Here is an 18,555-nt window from a genome sequence, read left to right as displayed (position 1 = left end):
CTCAGGACTAACTCCACTATCCTGCATTCAGAACTAACCTGCTCCAGGGCAGGCTAACTCCACTATCCTGCATTCAGAACTAACCTGCTCCAGGGCAGGCTAACTCAGGACTAACTCCACTATCCTGCATTCAGAACTAACCTGCTCCAGGGCAGGCTAACTCAGGACTAACTCCACTATCCTGCATTCAGAACTAACCTGCTCCAGGGCAGGCTAACTCCACTATCCTGCATTCAGAACTAACCTGCTCCAGGGCAGGCTAACTCAGGACTAACTCCACTATCCTGCATTCAGAACTAACCTGCTCCAGGGCAGGCTAACTCAGGACTAACTCCACTATCCTGCATTCAGAACTAACCTGCTCCAGGGCAGGCTAACTCCACTATCCTGCATTCAGAACTAACCTGCTCCAGGGCAGGCTAACTCAGGACTAACTCCACTATCCTGCATTCAGAACTAACCTGCTCCAGGGCAGGCTAACTCAGGACTAACTCCACTATCCTGCATTCAGAACTATCCTGCTCCAGGGCAGGCTAACTCAGGGCTAACTCCACTATCCTGTATTCAGAACTAACCTGCTCCAGGGCAGGCTAACTCAGGGCTAACTCCACTATCCTGTATTCAGAACTAACCTGCTCCAGGGCAGGCTAACTCAGGACTAACTCCACTATCCTGTATTCAGAACTAACCTGCTCCAGGGCAGGCTAACTCAGGGCTAACTCCACTATCCTGCATTCAGAACTAACCTGCTCCAGGGCAGGCTAACTCAGGACTAACTCCACTATCCTGCATTCAGAACTAACCTGCTCCAGGGCAGGCTAACTCCACTATCCTGCATTCAGAACTAACCTGCTCCAGGGCAGGCTAACTCAGGACTAACTCCACTATCCTGCATTCAGAACTAACCTGCTCCAGGGCAGGCTAACTCAGGACTAACTCCACTATCCTGCATTCAGAACTATCCTGCTCCAGGGCAGGCTAACTCAGGGCTAACTCCACTATCCTGTATTCAGAACTAACCTGCTCCAGGGCAGGCTAACTCAGGGCTAACTCCACTATCCTGTATTCAGAACTAACCTGCTCCAGGGCAGGCTAACTCAGGACTAACTCCACTATCCTGTATTCAGAACTAACCTGCTCCAGGGCAGGCTAACTCAGGGCTAACTCCACTATCCTGCATTCAGAACTAACCTGCTCCAGGGCAGGCTAACTCAGGACTAACTCCACTATCCTGCACTCAGAACTAACCTGCTCCAGGGCAGGCTAACTCCACTATCCTGCATTCAGAACTAACCTGCTCCAGGGCAGGCTAACTCCACTATCCTGCATTCAGAACTAACCTGCTCCAGGGCAGGCTAACTCAGGACTAACTCCACTATCCTGCATTCAGAACTAACCTGCTCCGGGGCAGGCTAACTCAGGACTAACTCCACTATCCTGCATTCAGAACTAACCTGCTCCGGGGCAGGCTAACTCAGTGCTAACTCCACTATCCTGCATTCAGAACTAACCTGCTCCAGGGCAGGCTAACTCAGGGCTAACTCCACTATCCTGCATTCAGAACTAACCAGCCTAAACCCTAAACAGCAAGCAATGCAGACGTGGCTAGGAAAAACTCAAAAGAAAGACCGAAACATAAGAAGATACCTAGAGAGGAACCAGGCTCTGAGTTTGGCCAGTCCTCTTCTGGCTGTGCCAGGTGAAGATTATAACAGTACATTGCCAAGATGTTCAAATGTTCATAGATGACCAGCAGGGTCAAATAATAATAATTACAGGGGTTGGTCAGCACCTCAGGAGTAAATGTATTTTAAAATATTAAAATACCTATCACACTATTTAGTCATTTATTTTTATTTATTCATATAACCTTTATTTAACTAGGCAAGTCAATTAAGCACAAATTCTTATTTACAATGACGGCCTACCAAAAGGCAAAAGGCCTCCTGCGGGGACGGAGGCCTGGGATAAAAACAAGACAAATATAGGACAAAACACAATCACTGTATGTGTCATACAAAAGTTACATTAAGTTAATACATTCTGTCATTACTAGGGATGGCAAGTAGCCTCGTGGTTAGAGTGTTGGGCCACTAACCAAAGGGTTGCTGGCTTGAATCCCCGAGCTGACAAGGTATAAATCTGTCGTTCTGCCCCTGGACTTTTCCCCGGTAGACCGTCATTGTAAATACGATTTTTTTCTTCACTGACTTGCCTCGTAAAATAAAGGTTAAATAAAATAAAAATGATTTCGATACAATTATTTTATTGATAGGAGTGGGAAAAAAGGTGTTCAGTTATTAACGATAAGTAATAAAATAAAGACATCTCTTCTGAAAGCCTTTTTCACACGCCTGCTGAATTAGCAAAATAACTTTTCTTTCATTTTGATTTCGGCACAAATGAAAATGTGTCACTGACTCACCCATTGGATTGATGTTTCAGCATTGTCTCAATGAAGAGTTGGGCATTTCGACTCTCCATGTGTGACATGCACACGTAGTTACAAGCCTGCTACAGTTAGCAGCAATATCCACCGTCGAAGCCTGACATGGAATGTGAAGCTAACTGAAGCTGCTTTAGAAAACCCTGAGTTGATAACGCTTTCTTCATAGGATACCCCTCTTGCCTCACGGTAGTTGTTGTAGCTGTAGTTATTGTCAACTTGAAGGTGCAGAGTTCCGATGTTACTGTCGTAGTATAATTTGACTCTGTAGATGTTCTATAATATCAGTATACCCTGTGTTACTGTGTTCCTGTCTGTGGTGTTAATGTGGTGTACCTGACCGTTATCCTGACTGGTATGTTGTTATCATGACTCTTCCCACCATCGTACAGCATGGTGCAGCCATAGTGTCGTTGTGATGCACTAACCTCCCATTCTCTCCTCTCTTCACCTCTCGCTGGTGTTGCTCTCCCTAGATGATGGTGAATAGGACCACAGAGGTATATTTGGATCTCGTCTACACACTCAGCACTCACAGCCCACCACCTCACACCCTGCTGCTAACTGCTAACTGCTGCCTCATCTCTCCTCCCTGTTCCTGCATTGCTTCTTCTGTTATTTTATTTACTGTCTGTCTTGGTGCTTTCCAGAAGGGATTAGAAAGTAGCATGACCTCTGACCTCGATGTACTGACAACATGGACTGACGGTCTCTACCGCTGAGGGGCTGGCTTCCTTTATAAAGTCTCATAAAACCCTTAAGAACCTGGTTAACACTTGAACCGCCAATGGCCACTGACATTTAATTTAGTCAATAAAAGGTATCGCCCCGCCCCTACAAAAAAAGCAACATCAAATAAAATGTTATTTGTCACCTACACGTGTTTAGAAGATGTTATTGCGGGTGTAGCGTAATGCTTGTGTTTACTTGTCAATGTTTTTTTCGGAAGCTACCCGGAACATATCCCAGTCCGCGTGATCAAACTATCTTGAAGCGTGGATTCTGATTGGTCAGAGCAGCGTTGAGTAGTCCTTAGCACAGGTACTTCCTTTTTGAGTTTCTGCCTATAGGTAGGGAGGAGCAAAATGGAGTCGTGATCTGATTTGCTGAAGGGAGGTCGGGGGAGGGCCTTGTAGGCATCCCGGAAGTTGGAGTAGCAGTGGTTGAGTGTTTTAGCAGCGCGAGTACTACAGTCAATGCGTTGATAGAACTCCGGTCGCGTTTTCCTCAAATTTTCTTTGTTAAAATCCCCAGCTACAATAAATGCCGCCTCAGGATTTGTGGTTTCCAGTTTTCATAAAGTCCAGTGAAGTTCTTTGAGGGCCGTTGTGATACCGTCTTTAGGGGGAATATACACGGCTGTGACTATAACCAGAGAATTCTCTTGGAGGTAATACGGTCGGCATTTGATTGTGAGGTATTCTAATTTGGGTGAACAAAAGGACTTGAGTTCCTGTGTGTTATCACAATTACACCATGAGTTGTTAATCATGAAACATACACCCCCGCCCTTCTTCCCGGAGAGATATTTATTCCTGTCTGTGCGATGAACTGAGAACCCAACTGGCTGAACGGACTCAGACATTATATCCCGAGAGAGCCATGTTTCCGTGAAAGAGTACGTTACAATCCCTGATGTCTCTCTGGAAGGAAATCCTCTCCCTGAGCTCGTCAACTTTACTATCCAGAGACTGAACTTTAGCTAGTAACATACTCGGAAGCAGTGTGCATGCCTACCTGAGTCGGACTAAAAGTTCACTCCGAGTACCTCTTTTCCGCCGGAGGTGTTTTGGAACAGCCTCTGGAATCAGTTGCCCTGGAGGGTATGATAAAAGGGTCCAATTCCGGAAAGTCGTATTCCTTGTCGTAATGCAGGTAATGCTGGTGCGTTACCGCCACTCAGATATCCAAAAGCTCTTCCCGGTAGTATGTAATAACACCAAACACTGGCTGAGTTCTGTGATGAGATACTGCAAGACACCATTGGACCCCAGGAAGACTAGCGGTTGCCAAGGTGCCAGCTAATGTGGATCCAAATAAAGAATAAAGGAAGCTATCCCCCAGCAGCAGAGACCCAGTCCACCAGCTAGTCCCTCTCAGTGTCTGCCTTAACATCCCCAGGCTTGTGCATGACTCTAACCCAGGCAGGAGAACCCAGACACCCTGAGGCAGGCAGGTGTCGGTCAGCAGAAAGCCCCAGCTGCAGCATCAACAGTCCTCTACTCTAAATGTGGCTATGCTGCTTTTTCTGTTCTCCAACAGCGAACACAGCTAACAGGCCTACTGTAGCTCACAGTTCCACCCAACACTACTGTAGCTTATAGTCTCGTACAGCATCTGCTTCAGACAACTTGAAGTTAACAACTGATGAACTATAACTCTATGGAGGAACCATAGACTAGTGGTAGTTTCTACCATATTTCATATACCAGTAATTTACTTTAAAATCAGTGAAGGGAAGTGAACAAGCTCACACTTTGGGAGGAAGGAGATAATTGGGCTGTAGGCAGGGTCTGCAGTGTGTCTGATCAAAGAGCAGTCCCATCTGGCTATGACGGAGGGGCTGCTCTGATTGGTTGTGTTGTGACTGAGTGCTGATGTCATGATGTGTCTGTTTTCTAGAGTGGCTTTACTCCGCTGCACATTGCTGCTCACTACGGCAACATCAACGTGGCAACGCTCCTCCTCAACCGCGGCGCGTCCGTGGACTTCAAGGCCAGGGTAAGACTCCTCTAAAACAAGACCTGGGTAAGACTCCTCTAAAACAAGATCAGGTTAAGACTCCTCTAAAACAAGACCTGGGTAAGACTCCTCTAAAACAAAACCAGGGTCAGACTCCTCTAAAACAAGATCAGGTTAAGACTCCTCTAAAACAAGGGCTGGATAAGACTCCTCTAAAACAAGATCAGGGTCAGACTCCTCTAAAACAAGATCAGGTTAAGACTCCTCTAAAACAAGGGCTGGATAAGACTCCTCTAAAACAAGATCAGGGTCAGACTCCTCTAAAACAAGATCAGGGTAAGACTCCTCTAAAACAAAACCAGGGTCAGACTCCTCTAAAACAAGATCAGGTTAAGACTCCTCTAAAACAAGGGCTGGATAAGACTCCTCTAAAACAAGATCAGGGTCAGACTCCTCTAAAACAAGATCAGGGTCAGACTCCTCTAAAACAAGATCAAGGTAAGACTACTCTAAAACAAGACCAGGGTAAGACTCATCTAAAACAAGGCTTGGGTAAGACTCCTCTAAAACAAGACCTGGGTAAAAGACTCCTCTAAAACAAGATCAGGGTAAGTCTCCTCTAAAACAAAACCAGGGTAAGACTCCTTTAAAAAAAGACCAGGGTAAGACTCCTCTAAAACAAGACCAGGGTAAGACTCCTCTAAAACAAGATCAGGTTAAGACTCCTCTAAAACAAGATCAGGTTAAGACTCCTCTAAAACAAGATCAGGATAAGACTCCTCTAAAACAAGATCAGGGTAAGACTCCTCTGAAACAAGATCTGGGTCAGACTCCTCTAAAACAAGATCAGGGTAAGACTCTTCTAAAACACGATCAGGTTAAGATTCCTCTATAACAAGATCAGGGTAAGACTCCTCTGAAACAAGATTGGGGTAAGACTCTTCTAAAACAAGATCAGGTTAAGACTCCTCTAAAACAAGACCAGGGTAAGACTCCTCTAAAACAAGATCAGGGTAATACTCCTCTAAAAGAAGATCAGGGTAAGATTCATCTAAAACAAGACCAGGGTAAGACTCCTCTAAAACAAGACCAGGGTAAGACTCCTCTAAAACAAGACCAGGGTAAGACTCCTCTAAAACAAGATCAGGGTAAGACTCCTCTAGAACAAGACCAGGGTCAGACTCCTTTAAAACAAGATCAGGTTAAGACTCCTCTGAAACAAGATCATAGTAAGACTCCTCTAAAACAAGACCAGGGTCAGACTCCTCTGAAACAAGACCAGGGTCAGACTCCTCTGAAACAAGTTCTTGGTAAGACTCCTCTGAAACAAGACTAGGGTAAGACTCCTCTAAAACAAGACCAGGGTCAGACTCCTCTGAAACAAGATCAGGGTCAGTCTCCTCTAAAACAAGACTAGGGTAAGACTCATCTGGCCTGTTTCCATCCTGCCCAGGTCAAGAATGTGCTCGGGGACCTGAATGTGCAGGGTCATACCCAATAGCCCCTGCAGATGTCATTCTACAGCTGCTGGTGTCAGTCTGCACTCCCCCTGCCAAGGCCCTTACACATAGACACACCCTGCCAAGGCCCTCAGTCGGTCATACCCCTGCCCTTACACATAGACACACCCTGCCAAGGCTCTCAGTCGGTCATACCTCTGCACTATGAAATATGAGCCTATAGATGTAGATGGAATCTGGCCGTTGTTTGCCAGGACATCCCATAATACTGTCCATCCCAGCATGAAGAAACCATTTGATTCCAGCTGCTGATGGTATGGAGGCGCTTTACACTAGGACGGGGTAATATGTTATCCTATATCCCTCCAACAATGGTAATGTGTTATCCTATATCCCTCCACCAATGGTAATGTGTTATCCTATATCCCTCCACCAATGGTAATGTGTTATCCTATATCCCTCCACCAATGGTAATGTGTTATCCTATATCCCTCCACCAATGGTAATGTGTTATCCTATATCCCGCCACCAATGGTAATGTGTTATCCTATATCCCGCCACCAATGGTAATGTGTTATCCTATATCCCTCCACCAATGGTAATGTGTTATCCTATATCCCTCCACCAATGGTAATGTGTTATCCTATATCCCTCCACCAATGGTAATATGTTATCCTATATCCCTCCACCAATGGTAATGTGTTATCCTATATCCCTCCACCAGTGGTAATGTGTTATCCTATATCCCTCCACCAATGGTAATGTGTTATCCTATATCCCTCCACCAATGGTAATATTTTATCCTATATCCCTCCACCAATGGTAATGTGTTATCCTATATCCCTCCACCAGTGGTAATGTGTTATCCTATATCCCTCCACCAGTGGTAATGTGTTATCCTATATCCCTCCACCAATGGTAATGTGTTATCCTATATCCCTCCACCAATGGTAATATGTTATCCTATATCCCTCCACCAATGGTAATGTGTTATCCTATATCCCTCCACCAATGGTAATGTGTTATCCTATATCCCTCCACCAATGGTAATGTGTTATCCTATATCCCTCCACCAATGGTAATGTGTTATCCTATATCCCTCCACCAATGGTAATATGTTATCCTATATCCCTCCACCAATGGTAATGTGTTATCCTATATCCCTCCACCAATGGTAATGTGTTATCCTATATCCCTCCACCAATGGCAACAGCATACTGGAGAACGCTGCTCTCTTCCTCCCCATAAACACAACCACATTTGTGGATGTTAAACTGAATTGGCATCTAGAGGAAAGTGTAAAACATCCAGTCTCGTACAAAGGAAGTCCTAATACAACCCATCACCTGACAAAGCCAAGCAGTTTTATCCAGTGAACACACCCTGCTAATGGAATGGGCTAACAGCCTATCATGACACTCTTAATCGAAGCACAACTTTACCAAGAAACAGTGGATATGTATCACAGCTAATCTCCCATGCAGTTACTCTGTTATTCTGCTATAGCACATCATGCATTTCCCCTGTCATGTGATTAGAGCTGTTTTGAGCTGAGATATGAGTACCTTTAGCTGTCACTAGAGGGAGGTGTTCTTCAGCCCAGTACCACAGACTACCACAGACCTGACTGTCCTACAGACACAGTTCACTAACCCAGTACCACAGACTACCTCAGACCTGACTGTCCTACAGACACAGTTCACTAACCCAGTACCACAGACTACCACAGACCTGACTGTCCTACAGACACAGTTCACTAACCCAGTACCACAGACTACCTCAGACCTGACTGTCCTACAGACACAGTTCACTAACCCAGTACCACAGACTACCTCAGACCTGACTGTCCTACAGACACAGTTCACTAACCCAGTACAACAGACTACCTCAGACCTGACTGTCCTACAGACACAGTTCACTAACCACAGTACCACAGACTACCTCAGACCTGACTGTCCTACAGACACAGTTCACTAACCCAGTACCACAGACTACCTCAGACCTGACTGTCCTACAGACACAGTTCACTAACCCAGTACCACAGACTACCACAGACCTGACTGTCCTACAGACACAGTTCACTAACCCAGTACCACAGACTACCACAGACTACCTCAGACCTGACTGTCCTACAGACACCGTTCACTAACCCAGTACCACAGACTACCTCAGACCTGACTGTCCTACAGACACAGTTCACTAACCCCAGTACCACAGACTACCTCAGACCTGACTGTCCTACAGACACAGTTCACTAACCCAGTACCACAGACTACCTCAGACCTGACTGTCCTACAGACACAGTTCACTAACCACAGTACCACAGACTACCTCAGACCTGACTGTCCTACAGACACAGTTCACTAACCCAGTACCACAGACTACCACAGACCTGACTGTCCTACAGACACAGTTCACTAACCCAGTACCACAGACTACCACAGACTACCTCAGACCTGACTGTCCTACAGACACAGTTCACTACCCCAGTACCACAGACTACCTCAGACCTGACTGTCCTACAGAGAGTTCACTAACCAAGTACCACAGACTACCTCAGACCTGACTGTCCTACAGACACAGTTCACTAAACCAGTACCACAGACTACCTCAGACCTGACTGTCCTACAGACACAGTTCACTAACCCAGTACCACAGACTACCTCAGACCTGACTGTCCTACAGACACAGTTCACTAACCCAGTACCACAGACTACCACAGACTACCTCAGACCTGACTGTCCTACAGACACAGTTCACTAACCCAGTACCACAGACTACCACAGACCTGACTGTCCTACAGACACAGTTCACTAACCCAGTACCACAGACTACCACAGACCTGACTGTCCTACAGACACAGTTCACTAACCCAGTACCACAGACTACCTCAGACCTGAAAATGCTACAGACACAGTTCACTAACCAAGTACCACAGACTACCACAGACTACCTCAGACCTGACTGTCCTACAGACAGTTCACTAACCCAGTACCACAGACTACCTCAGACCTGACTGTCCTACAGACACAGTTCACTAACCCAGTACCACAGACTACCTCAGACCTGACTGTCCTACAGACACAGTTCACTAACCCAGTACCACAGACTACCTCAGACCTGACTGTCCTACAGACACAGTTCACTAACCCAGTACCACAGACTACCACAGACCTGACTGTCCTACAGACACAGTTCACTAACCCAGTACCACAGACTACCTCAGACCTGACTGTCCTACAGACACAGTTCACTAACCCCAGTACCACAGACTACCTCAGACCTGACTGTCCTACAGACACAGTTCACTAACCCAGTACCACAGACTACCTCAGACCTGACTGTCCTACAGACACAGTTCACTAACCCAGTACCACAGACTACCACAGACCTGACTGTCCTACAGACACAGTTCACTAACCCAGTACCACAGACTACCACAGACTACCACAGACCTGACTGTCCTACAGACACAGTTCACTAACCCAGTACCACAGACTACCTCAGACCTGACTGTCCTACAGACACAGTTCACTAACCCAGTACCACAAACTACCTCAGACCTGACTGTCCTACAGACACAGTTCACTAACCCAGTACCACAGACTACCTCAGACCTGACTGTCCTACAGACACAGTTCACTAACCCAGTACCACAGACTACCTCAGACCTGACTGTCCTACAGACACAGTTCACTAACCCAGTACCACAGACTACCACAGACTACCACAGACCTGACTGTCCTACAGACACAGTTCACTAACCCAGTACCACAGACTACCTCAGACCTGACTGTCCTACAGACACAGTTCACTAACCCAGTACCACAGACTACCACAGACTACCTCAGACCTGACTGTCCTACAGACACAGTTCACTAACCCAGTACCACAGACTACCACAGACCTGACTGTCCTACAGACACAGTACCACAGACTACCTCAGACCTGAAAATGCTACAGACACAGTTCACTAACCCAGTACCACAGACTACCTCAGACCTGACTGTCCTACAGACACAGTACCACAGACTACCTCAGACCTGACTGTCCTACAGACACAGTTCACTAACCCAGTACCACAGACTACCTCAGACCTGACTGTCCTACAGACACAGTACCACAGACTACCTCAGACCTGACTGTCCTACAGACACAGTTCACTAACCCAGTACCACAGACTACCACAGACCTGACTGTCCTACAGACACAGTTCACTAACCCAGTACCGCAGACTACCTCAGACCTGACTGTCCTACAGACACAGTTCACTAACCCAGTACCACAGACTACCTCAGACCTGACTGTCCTACAGACATAGTTCACTAACCCAGTACCACAGACTACCTCAGACCTGACTGTCCTACAGACACAGTTCACTAACCCAGTACCACAGACTACCTCAGACCTGACTGTCCTACAGACACAGTTCACTAACCCAGTACCACAGACTACCTCAGACCTGACTGTCCTACAGACACAGTTCACTAACCCAGTACCACAGACTACCTCAGACCTGACTATGCTACAGACACAGTTCACTAACCCAGTACCACAGACTACCTCAGACCTGACTGTCCTACAGACACAGTTCACTAACCCAGTACCACAGACTACCTCAGACCTGACTGTCCTACAGACACAGTTCACTAACCCAGTGCCACAGACTACCTCAGACCTGACTGTCCTACAGACACAGTTCACTAACCCAGTACCACAGACTACCTCAGACCTGACTGTCCTACAGACACAGTTCACTAACCCAGTACCACAGACTACCTCAGACCTGACTGTCCTACAGACACAGTTCACTAACCCAGTACCACAGACTACCTCAGACCTGACTGTCCTACAGACACAGTTCACTAACCCAGTACCACAGACTACCACAGACTACCTCAGACCTGACTGTCCTACAGACACAGTTCACTAACCCCAGTACCACAGACTACCTCAGACCTGATTGTCCTACAGACACAGTTCACTAACCCAGTACCACAGACTACCACAGACCTGACTGTCCTACAGACACAGTTCACTAACCCCAGTACCATAGACTACCTCAGACCTGACTGTCCTACAGACACAGTTCACTAACCCAGTACCACAGACTACCTCAGACCTGACTGTCCTATAGACACAGTTCACTAACCCAGTACCACAGACTACCACAGACTACCTCAGACCTGACTGTCCTACAGACACAGTTCACTAACCCAGTACCACAGACTACCACAGACCTGACTGTCCTACAGACACAGTTCACTAACCCAGTACCACAGACTACCTCAGACCTGACTGTCCTACAGACACAGTTCACTAACCCAGTACCACAGACTACCTCAGACCTGACTGTCCTACAGACACAGTTCACTAACCCCAGTACCACAGACTACCACAGACCTGACTGTCCTACAGACACAGTTCACTAACCCAGTACCACAGACTACCTCAGACCTGACTGTCCTACAGACACAGTACCACAGACTACCTCAGACCTGACTGTCCTACAGACACAGTTCACTAACCCAGTACCACAGACTACCTCAGACCTGACTGTCCTACAGACACAGTTCACTAACCCAGTACCACAGACTACCACAGACCTGACTGTCCTACAGACACCGTTCACTAACCCAGTACCACAGACTACCTCAGACCTGACTGTCCTACAGACACAGTTCACTAACCCCAGTACCACAGACTACCACAGACCTGACTGTCCTACAGACACAGTTCACTAACCCAGTACCACAGACTACCTCAGACCTGACTGTCCTACAGACACAGTTCACTAACCCAGTACCACAGACTACCACAGACCTGACTGTCCTACAGACACAGTTCACTAACCCAGTACCACAGACTACCACAAACTACCTCAGACCTGACTGTCCTACAGACACAGTTCACTAACCCAGTACCACAGACTACCTCAGACCTGACTGTCCTACAGACACAGTTCACTAACCCAGTACCACAGACTACCTCAGACCTGACTGTCCTACAGACACAGTTCACTAACCCAGTACCACAGACTACCTCAGACCTGACTGTCCTACAGACACAGTACCACAGACTACCTCAGACCTGACTGTCCTACAGACACAGTTCACTAACCCCAGTACCACAGACTACCTCAGACCTGACTGTCCTACAGACACAGTTCACTAACCCAGTACCACAGACTACCTCAGACCTGACTGTCCTACAGACACAGTTCACTAACCCAGTACCACAGACTACCTCAGACCTGACTGTCCTACAGACACAGCTCACTAACCCAGTACCACAGACTACCTCAGACCTGACTGTCCTACAGACACAGTTCACTAACCCAGTACCACAGACTACCTCAGACCTGACTGTCCTACAGACACAGTTCACTAACCCAGTACCACAGACTACCACAGACTACCTCAGACCTGACTGTCCTACAGACACAGTTCACTAACCCCAGTACCACAGACTACCTCAGACCTGACTGTCCTACAGACAGTTCACTAACCCAGTACCACAGACTACCTCAGACCTGATTGTCCTACAGACACAGTTCACTAACCCAGTACCACAGACTACCACAGACCTGACTGTCCTACAGACACAGTTCACTAACCCCAGTACCATAGACTACCTCAGACCTGACTGTCCTACAGACACAGTTCACTAACCCAGTACCACAGACTACCTCAGACCTGACTGTCCTATAGACACAGTTCACTAACCCAGTACCACAGACTACCACAGACTACCTCAGACCTGACTGTCCTACAGACACAGTTCACTAACCCAGTACCACAGACTACCACAGACCTGACTGTCCTACAGACACAGTTCACTAACCCAGTACCACAGACTACCTCAGACCTGACTGTCCTACAGACACAGTTCACTAACCCAGTACCACAGACTACCTCAGACCTGACTGTCCTACAGACACAGTTCACTAACCCCAGTACCACAGACTACCACAGACCTGACTGTCCTACAGACACAGTTCACTAACCCAGTACCACAGACTACCTCAGACCTGACTGTCCTACAGACACAGTACCACAGACTACCTCAGACCTGACTGTCCTACAGACACAGTTCACTAACCCAGTACCACAGACTACCTCAGACCTGACTGTCCTACAGACACAGTTCACTAACCCAGTACCACAGACTACCACAGACCTGACTGTCCTACAGACACCGTTCACTAACCCAGTACCACAGACTACCTCAGACCTGACTGTCCTACAGACACAGTTCACTAACCCCAGTACCACAGACTACCACAGACCTGACTGTCCTACAGACACAGTTCACTAACCCAGTACCACAGACTACCTCAGACCTGACTGTCCTACAGACACAGTTCACTAACCCAGTACCACAGACTACCACAGACCTGACTGTCCTACAGACACAGTTCACTAACCCAGTACCACAGACTACCACAAACTACCTCAGACCTGACTGTCCTACAGACACAGTTCACTAACCCAGTACCACAGACTACCTCAGACCTGACTGTCCTACAGACACAGTTCACTAACCCAGTACCACAGACTACCTCAGACCTGACTGTCCTACAGACACAGTTCACTAACCCAGTACCACAGACTACCTCAGACCTGACTGTCCTACAGACACAGTACCACAGACTACCTCAGACCTGACTGTCCTACAGACACAGTTCACTAACCCCAGTACCACAGACTACCTCAGACCTGACTGTCCTACAGACACAGTTCACTAACCCAGTACCACAGACTACCTCAGACCTGACTGTCCTACAGACACAGTTCACTAACCCAGTACCACAGACTACCACAGACTACCTCAGACCTGACTGTCCTACAGACACAGTTCACTAACCCCAGTACCACAGACTACCTCAGACCTGACTGTCCTACAGACACAGTTCACTAACCCAGTACCACAGACTACCACAGACCTGACTGTCCTACAGACACAGTTCACTAACCCAGTACCACAGACTACCTCAGACCTGACTGTCCTACAGACACAGTTCACTAACCCCAGTACCACAGACTACCTCAGACCTGACTGTCCTACAGACACAGCTCACTAACCCAGTACCACAGACTACCTCAGACCTGACTGTCCTACAGACACAGTTCACTAACCCAGTACCACAGACTACCTCAGACCTGACTGTCCTACAGACACAGTCCACTAACCCAGTACCACAGACTACCACAGACCTGACTGTCCTACAGACACAGTGTCAACTGACAGTGATACTGTACATTAGGTCGTGTTAAGGGTATCTTCATCGGGTGAAGCTGTTTACAATACACCCAGAACAACTGATAACCTGCTGTTAGTGTCATTCAAAGTACTGTATGTGTAGGTATTAATGTCCAATCTGATGGAAATAATGACTGTACTGTATGTGTAGGTATTAATGTCCAATCTGATGGAAATAATGACTGTACTGTATGTATGACTTGATGTGGTGTCTCCCCTCCTCAGAATGACATCACGCCGCTGCATGTGGCTTCTAAGAGAGGGAACGGCAACATGGTAAAAGTTCTGCTGGAGAGGGGAGGCAAGATAGACGCCAGGACTAAGGTTAGATATACACTATACTACATTATACAACGGGTGGGTCTAATCCTGAATGCTGATTGGTTAAAACAGTGCATGTGGCTTCTAAGAGAGGGAACGGTAACATGGTCAAAGTTCTGCTGGAGAGGGGAGGCAAGATAGACGCCAGGACTAAGGTTAGATATACACTATACTACATTATACAACGGGTGGGGCTCATCCTGAATGCTGATTGGTTAAAACAGCATTCCAGCCGGCGTCTGTTCCACAAGTTAAAATGTCTATGTACTCTGTTCCATCTGACTGCACCATCCACTGTCTCCTCAGCCAGGCAATTTATAACCTTGATCTCCACTGTAAAAAGCATCTAGACATTATCTCACATTTCTTTTAGACTAACATTTAGTTTTAACAGATTTGTATAAACCTCGCTGTCTGTCGCTCCGACATTTTCAACATTGTTTCTATATTCACATTGGATATCCAGCTGTCCCGTAGTAATGAACGTGTCGGGACGAGACAGACAGGCAGCGGTTCTCAGACAGTCCAGATCATGAATCAGCTGGTATAATTGTTATGGATAAATACAAAGGAATGTCCATTGAAAAACAGGTAAAGAACAAAATTAAGGGCAGCTAGTTTGCAGTCTTTCCAGCTTCAGTTTGAAGTGATGGTTTTAGCTGTGTTGTTGTGGCTCCTCTGAACAACGAGTGAGCAAACGAGTCCCGACGAGTCAGCAAACGAGTCCCGACGAGAGAGCAAACGAGTCCCGACGAGTGAGCAAACGAGTCCCGACGAGTGAGCAAACGAGTCCCGACGAGAGAGCAAACGAGTCCCGACGAGTGAGCAAACGAGTCCCGACGAGTCAGCAAACGAGTCCCGACGAGAGAGCAAACGAGTCCCGACGAGTGAGCAAACGAGTCCCGACGAGTGAGCAAACGAGTCCCGACGAGTGAGCAAACGAGTCCCGACGAGAGAGCAAACGAGTCCCGACGAGTGAGCAAACGAGTCCCGACGAGTCAGCAAACGAGTCCCGACGAGAGAGCAAACGAGTCCCGACGAGTGAGCAAACGAGTCCCGACGAGTGAGCAAACGAGTCCCGACGAGTGAGCAAACGAGTCCCGACGAGTGAGCAAACGAGTCCCGACGAGTCAGCAAACGAGTCCCGACGAGAGAGCAAACGAGTCCCGACGAGTGAGCAAACGAGTCCCGACGAGTGAGCAAACGAGTCCCGACGAGAGAGCAAACGAGTCCCGACGAGTGAGCAAACGAGTCCCGACGAGAGAGCAAACGAGTCCCGACGAGTGAGCAAACGAGTCCCGACGAGTGAGCAAACGAGTCCCGACGAGTGAGCAAATGTCCTATGCCAGGCAAAATCGTACATTATTAGCTCATTGTTATGAATGTGTCGGGAGTCTGGACTAGACAGACAGACAGACAGGCAGCGCCTCATTAGCTCATTGTTATGGATGTATCCAAATAAATGTCACTAGAAAACAACTTAAACAAATGCAAATGCGGCTACTTTGCTGTTATTCTGGCTGTACTTTTTGACGTGACTGTAATCTAGCCGTAGTTGGCTAGCTAGCAAGCAAGGCATAAGAACGTTGCCAGCCAGATTGCCAATGGAACATTCATCACTTTAGAAGTGTCATCGTGTTTCCAAGTCACTAAATCCTCATCAGTGCCAATTGAGGATTCACTGAGTACAACGCTCAGTCGGACCTCATAGAACTGTCAGCGATGTAGTGACGCAACGTGAAACCTGTGAATACTGAACATCTATGTTTCTGTATGGAAGCTGCTCTTCTCTCTGTTTGGATGTATATTATGACATAAAGCCCTGTATGGAAGCTGCTCTTCTCTCTGTTTGGATGTATATTATGACGTAAAGCCCTGTATGGAAGCTGCTCTTCTCTCTGTTTGGATGTATATTATGACATAAAGCCCTGTATGGAAGCTGCTCTTCTCTCTGTTTGGATGTATATTATGACATAAAGCCCTATATGGAAGCTGCTCTTCTCTAGTATTGTCTCAGTCCCAGATATAACATGGTTGTTGTGACAATAGAAATAACAAAATTACTGTCAATTATTCATGTTTATTGTTCTACAGGAGGACTGGTCCGTGGTCAGATTCATGTTTATTGTCCTACAGGAGGACTGGTCCGTGGTCAGATTCATGTTTATTGTCCTACAGGAGGACTGGTCCGTGGTCAGATTCATGTTTATTGTCCTACAGGAGGACTGGTCCGTGGTCAGATTCATGTTTATTGTCCTACAGGAGGACTGGTCCGTGGTCAGATTCATGTTTATTGTCCTACAGGAGGACTGGTCCGTGGTCAGATTCATGTTTATTGTCCTACAGGAGGACTGGTCCGTGGTCAGATTCATGTTTATTGTCCTACAGGAGGACTGGTCCGTGTTTAGATTCATGTTTATTGTCCTACAGGAGGACTGGTCTGTGGTCAGATCCATGTTTATTGTCCTACAGGAGGACTGGTCCGTGTTCAGATTCATGTTTATTGTCCTACAGGAAGTAAATCTATCTCACACACAACATACACAAAACATCTAGAAAACCCAGCAGGGAAGAACCAATAGTCAGAGATCCAGTAAGTAACCTGTGTAATGTCCTACTTCCCCTTAACCTCTGACCCCAGGACGGTCTGACCCCTCTCCACTGTGGCGCCAGGAGCGGACATGAACAGGTGCTGGAGATGCTGCTAGACAGAGGAGCTCCCATTCTGTCCAAAACTAAGGTACGGTAACTATGGCAATGTCTTTCTCTCTCTGTCCCTGTCCCCCCTCTAAACTGTCTGTCTGTTCCCCTCCAGAACGGTCTGTCTCCCCTCCACATGGCCACCCAGGGGGACCATCTGAACTGTGTTCAGCTCCTGCTACACCACGAGGTTCCTGTTGATGACGTCACCAACGACTACCTGACGGCCCTGCATGTCGCCGCCCACTGCGGACACTACAAGGTCGCCAAGGTCATTGTGGACAAGAAGGCCAATCCCAATGCTAAAGCACTGGTAAGCATCAGTCACACTGTGTATTAAAATCCCTGTTAGCTGTTAACTTAGCTTAAGCTTAGCATTATTTTAGCAATAACTTAGCATTAGCTTTAGCAGTAGCTACTCTTCCTGGGATCCACACTAAGTGGAAACACAGAACAGTGACATGGGAACAGTAACACGCTGAAACACAGAACTCTGTTGTTCCCTGGTTCCTGTTAGAAAACCAGTAGAATCAGTGTGAAATGCACATCCACTTCCTGGTGTATGGTTCTGCCTCATCCAGTCCACAGCCTCTGAGGCTGACAGTAAAGTGTGTTGGCAGGCAGCAGGGTCAGGGCTAGGGTTTATGGCATCAGGCAGCAGGGTCAGGGCTAGGGTTTATCAGG

The 18,555-nt window shown here is 47.3% G+C and overlaps 1 protein-coding gene across 50 annotated transcripts in view; it reads left to right on the top strand.

The window, feature by feature from the left end:
* The window catches only part of ank3b (ankyrin 3b), a 483,498-nt gene that overhangs the window by 206,667 nt on the left and 258,276 nt on the right, over nucleotides 1-18,555 (top strand). For 41 of the 50 annotated variants that reach the window (XR_008761019.1, XM_055936209.1, XM_055936160.1 and 38 more), the window contains exons 7-11: nucleotides 2,923-2,946; nucleotides 5,069-5,167; nucleotides 15,076-15,174; nucleotides 17,813-17,911; nucleotides 17,987-18,184. Coding sequence is in view for 49 of the 50 variants with exons in the window: in XM_055936209.1 (XP_055792184.1) it covers nucleotides 2,923-2,946; nucleotides 5,069-5,167; nucleotides 15,076-15,174; nucleotides 17,813-17,911; nucleotides 17,987-18,184 (519 nt within the window). In the remaining variant the exon portion in view is untranslated. The remainder of the gene's footprint in view (nucleotides 1-2,922; nucleotides 2,947-5,068; nucleotides 5,168-15,075; nucleotides 15,175-17,812; nucleotides 17,912-17,986; nucleotides 18,185-18,555) is intronic. The other 9 variants (XM_055936475.1, XM_055936177.1, XM_055936090.1 and 6 more) reach the window with 1 other exon arrangement.

Source organism: Salvelinus fontinalis, chromosome 1 (assembly GCF_029448725.1).
Source record: "Salvelinus fontinalis isolate EN_2023a chromosome 1, ASM2944872v1, whole genome shotgun sequence".
Lineage (NCBI taxonomy): Eukaryota > Metazoa > Chordata > Actinopteri > Salmoniformes > Salmonidae > Salvelinus > Salvelinus fontinalis.
This window is presented reverse-complemented; position numbering and strand designations above follow the sequence as displayed.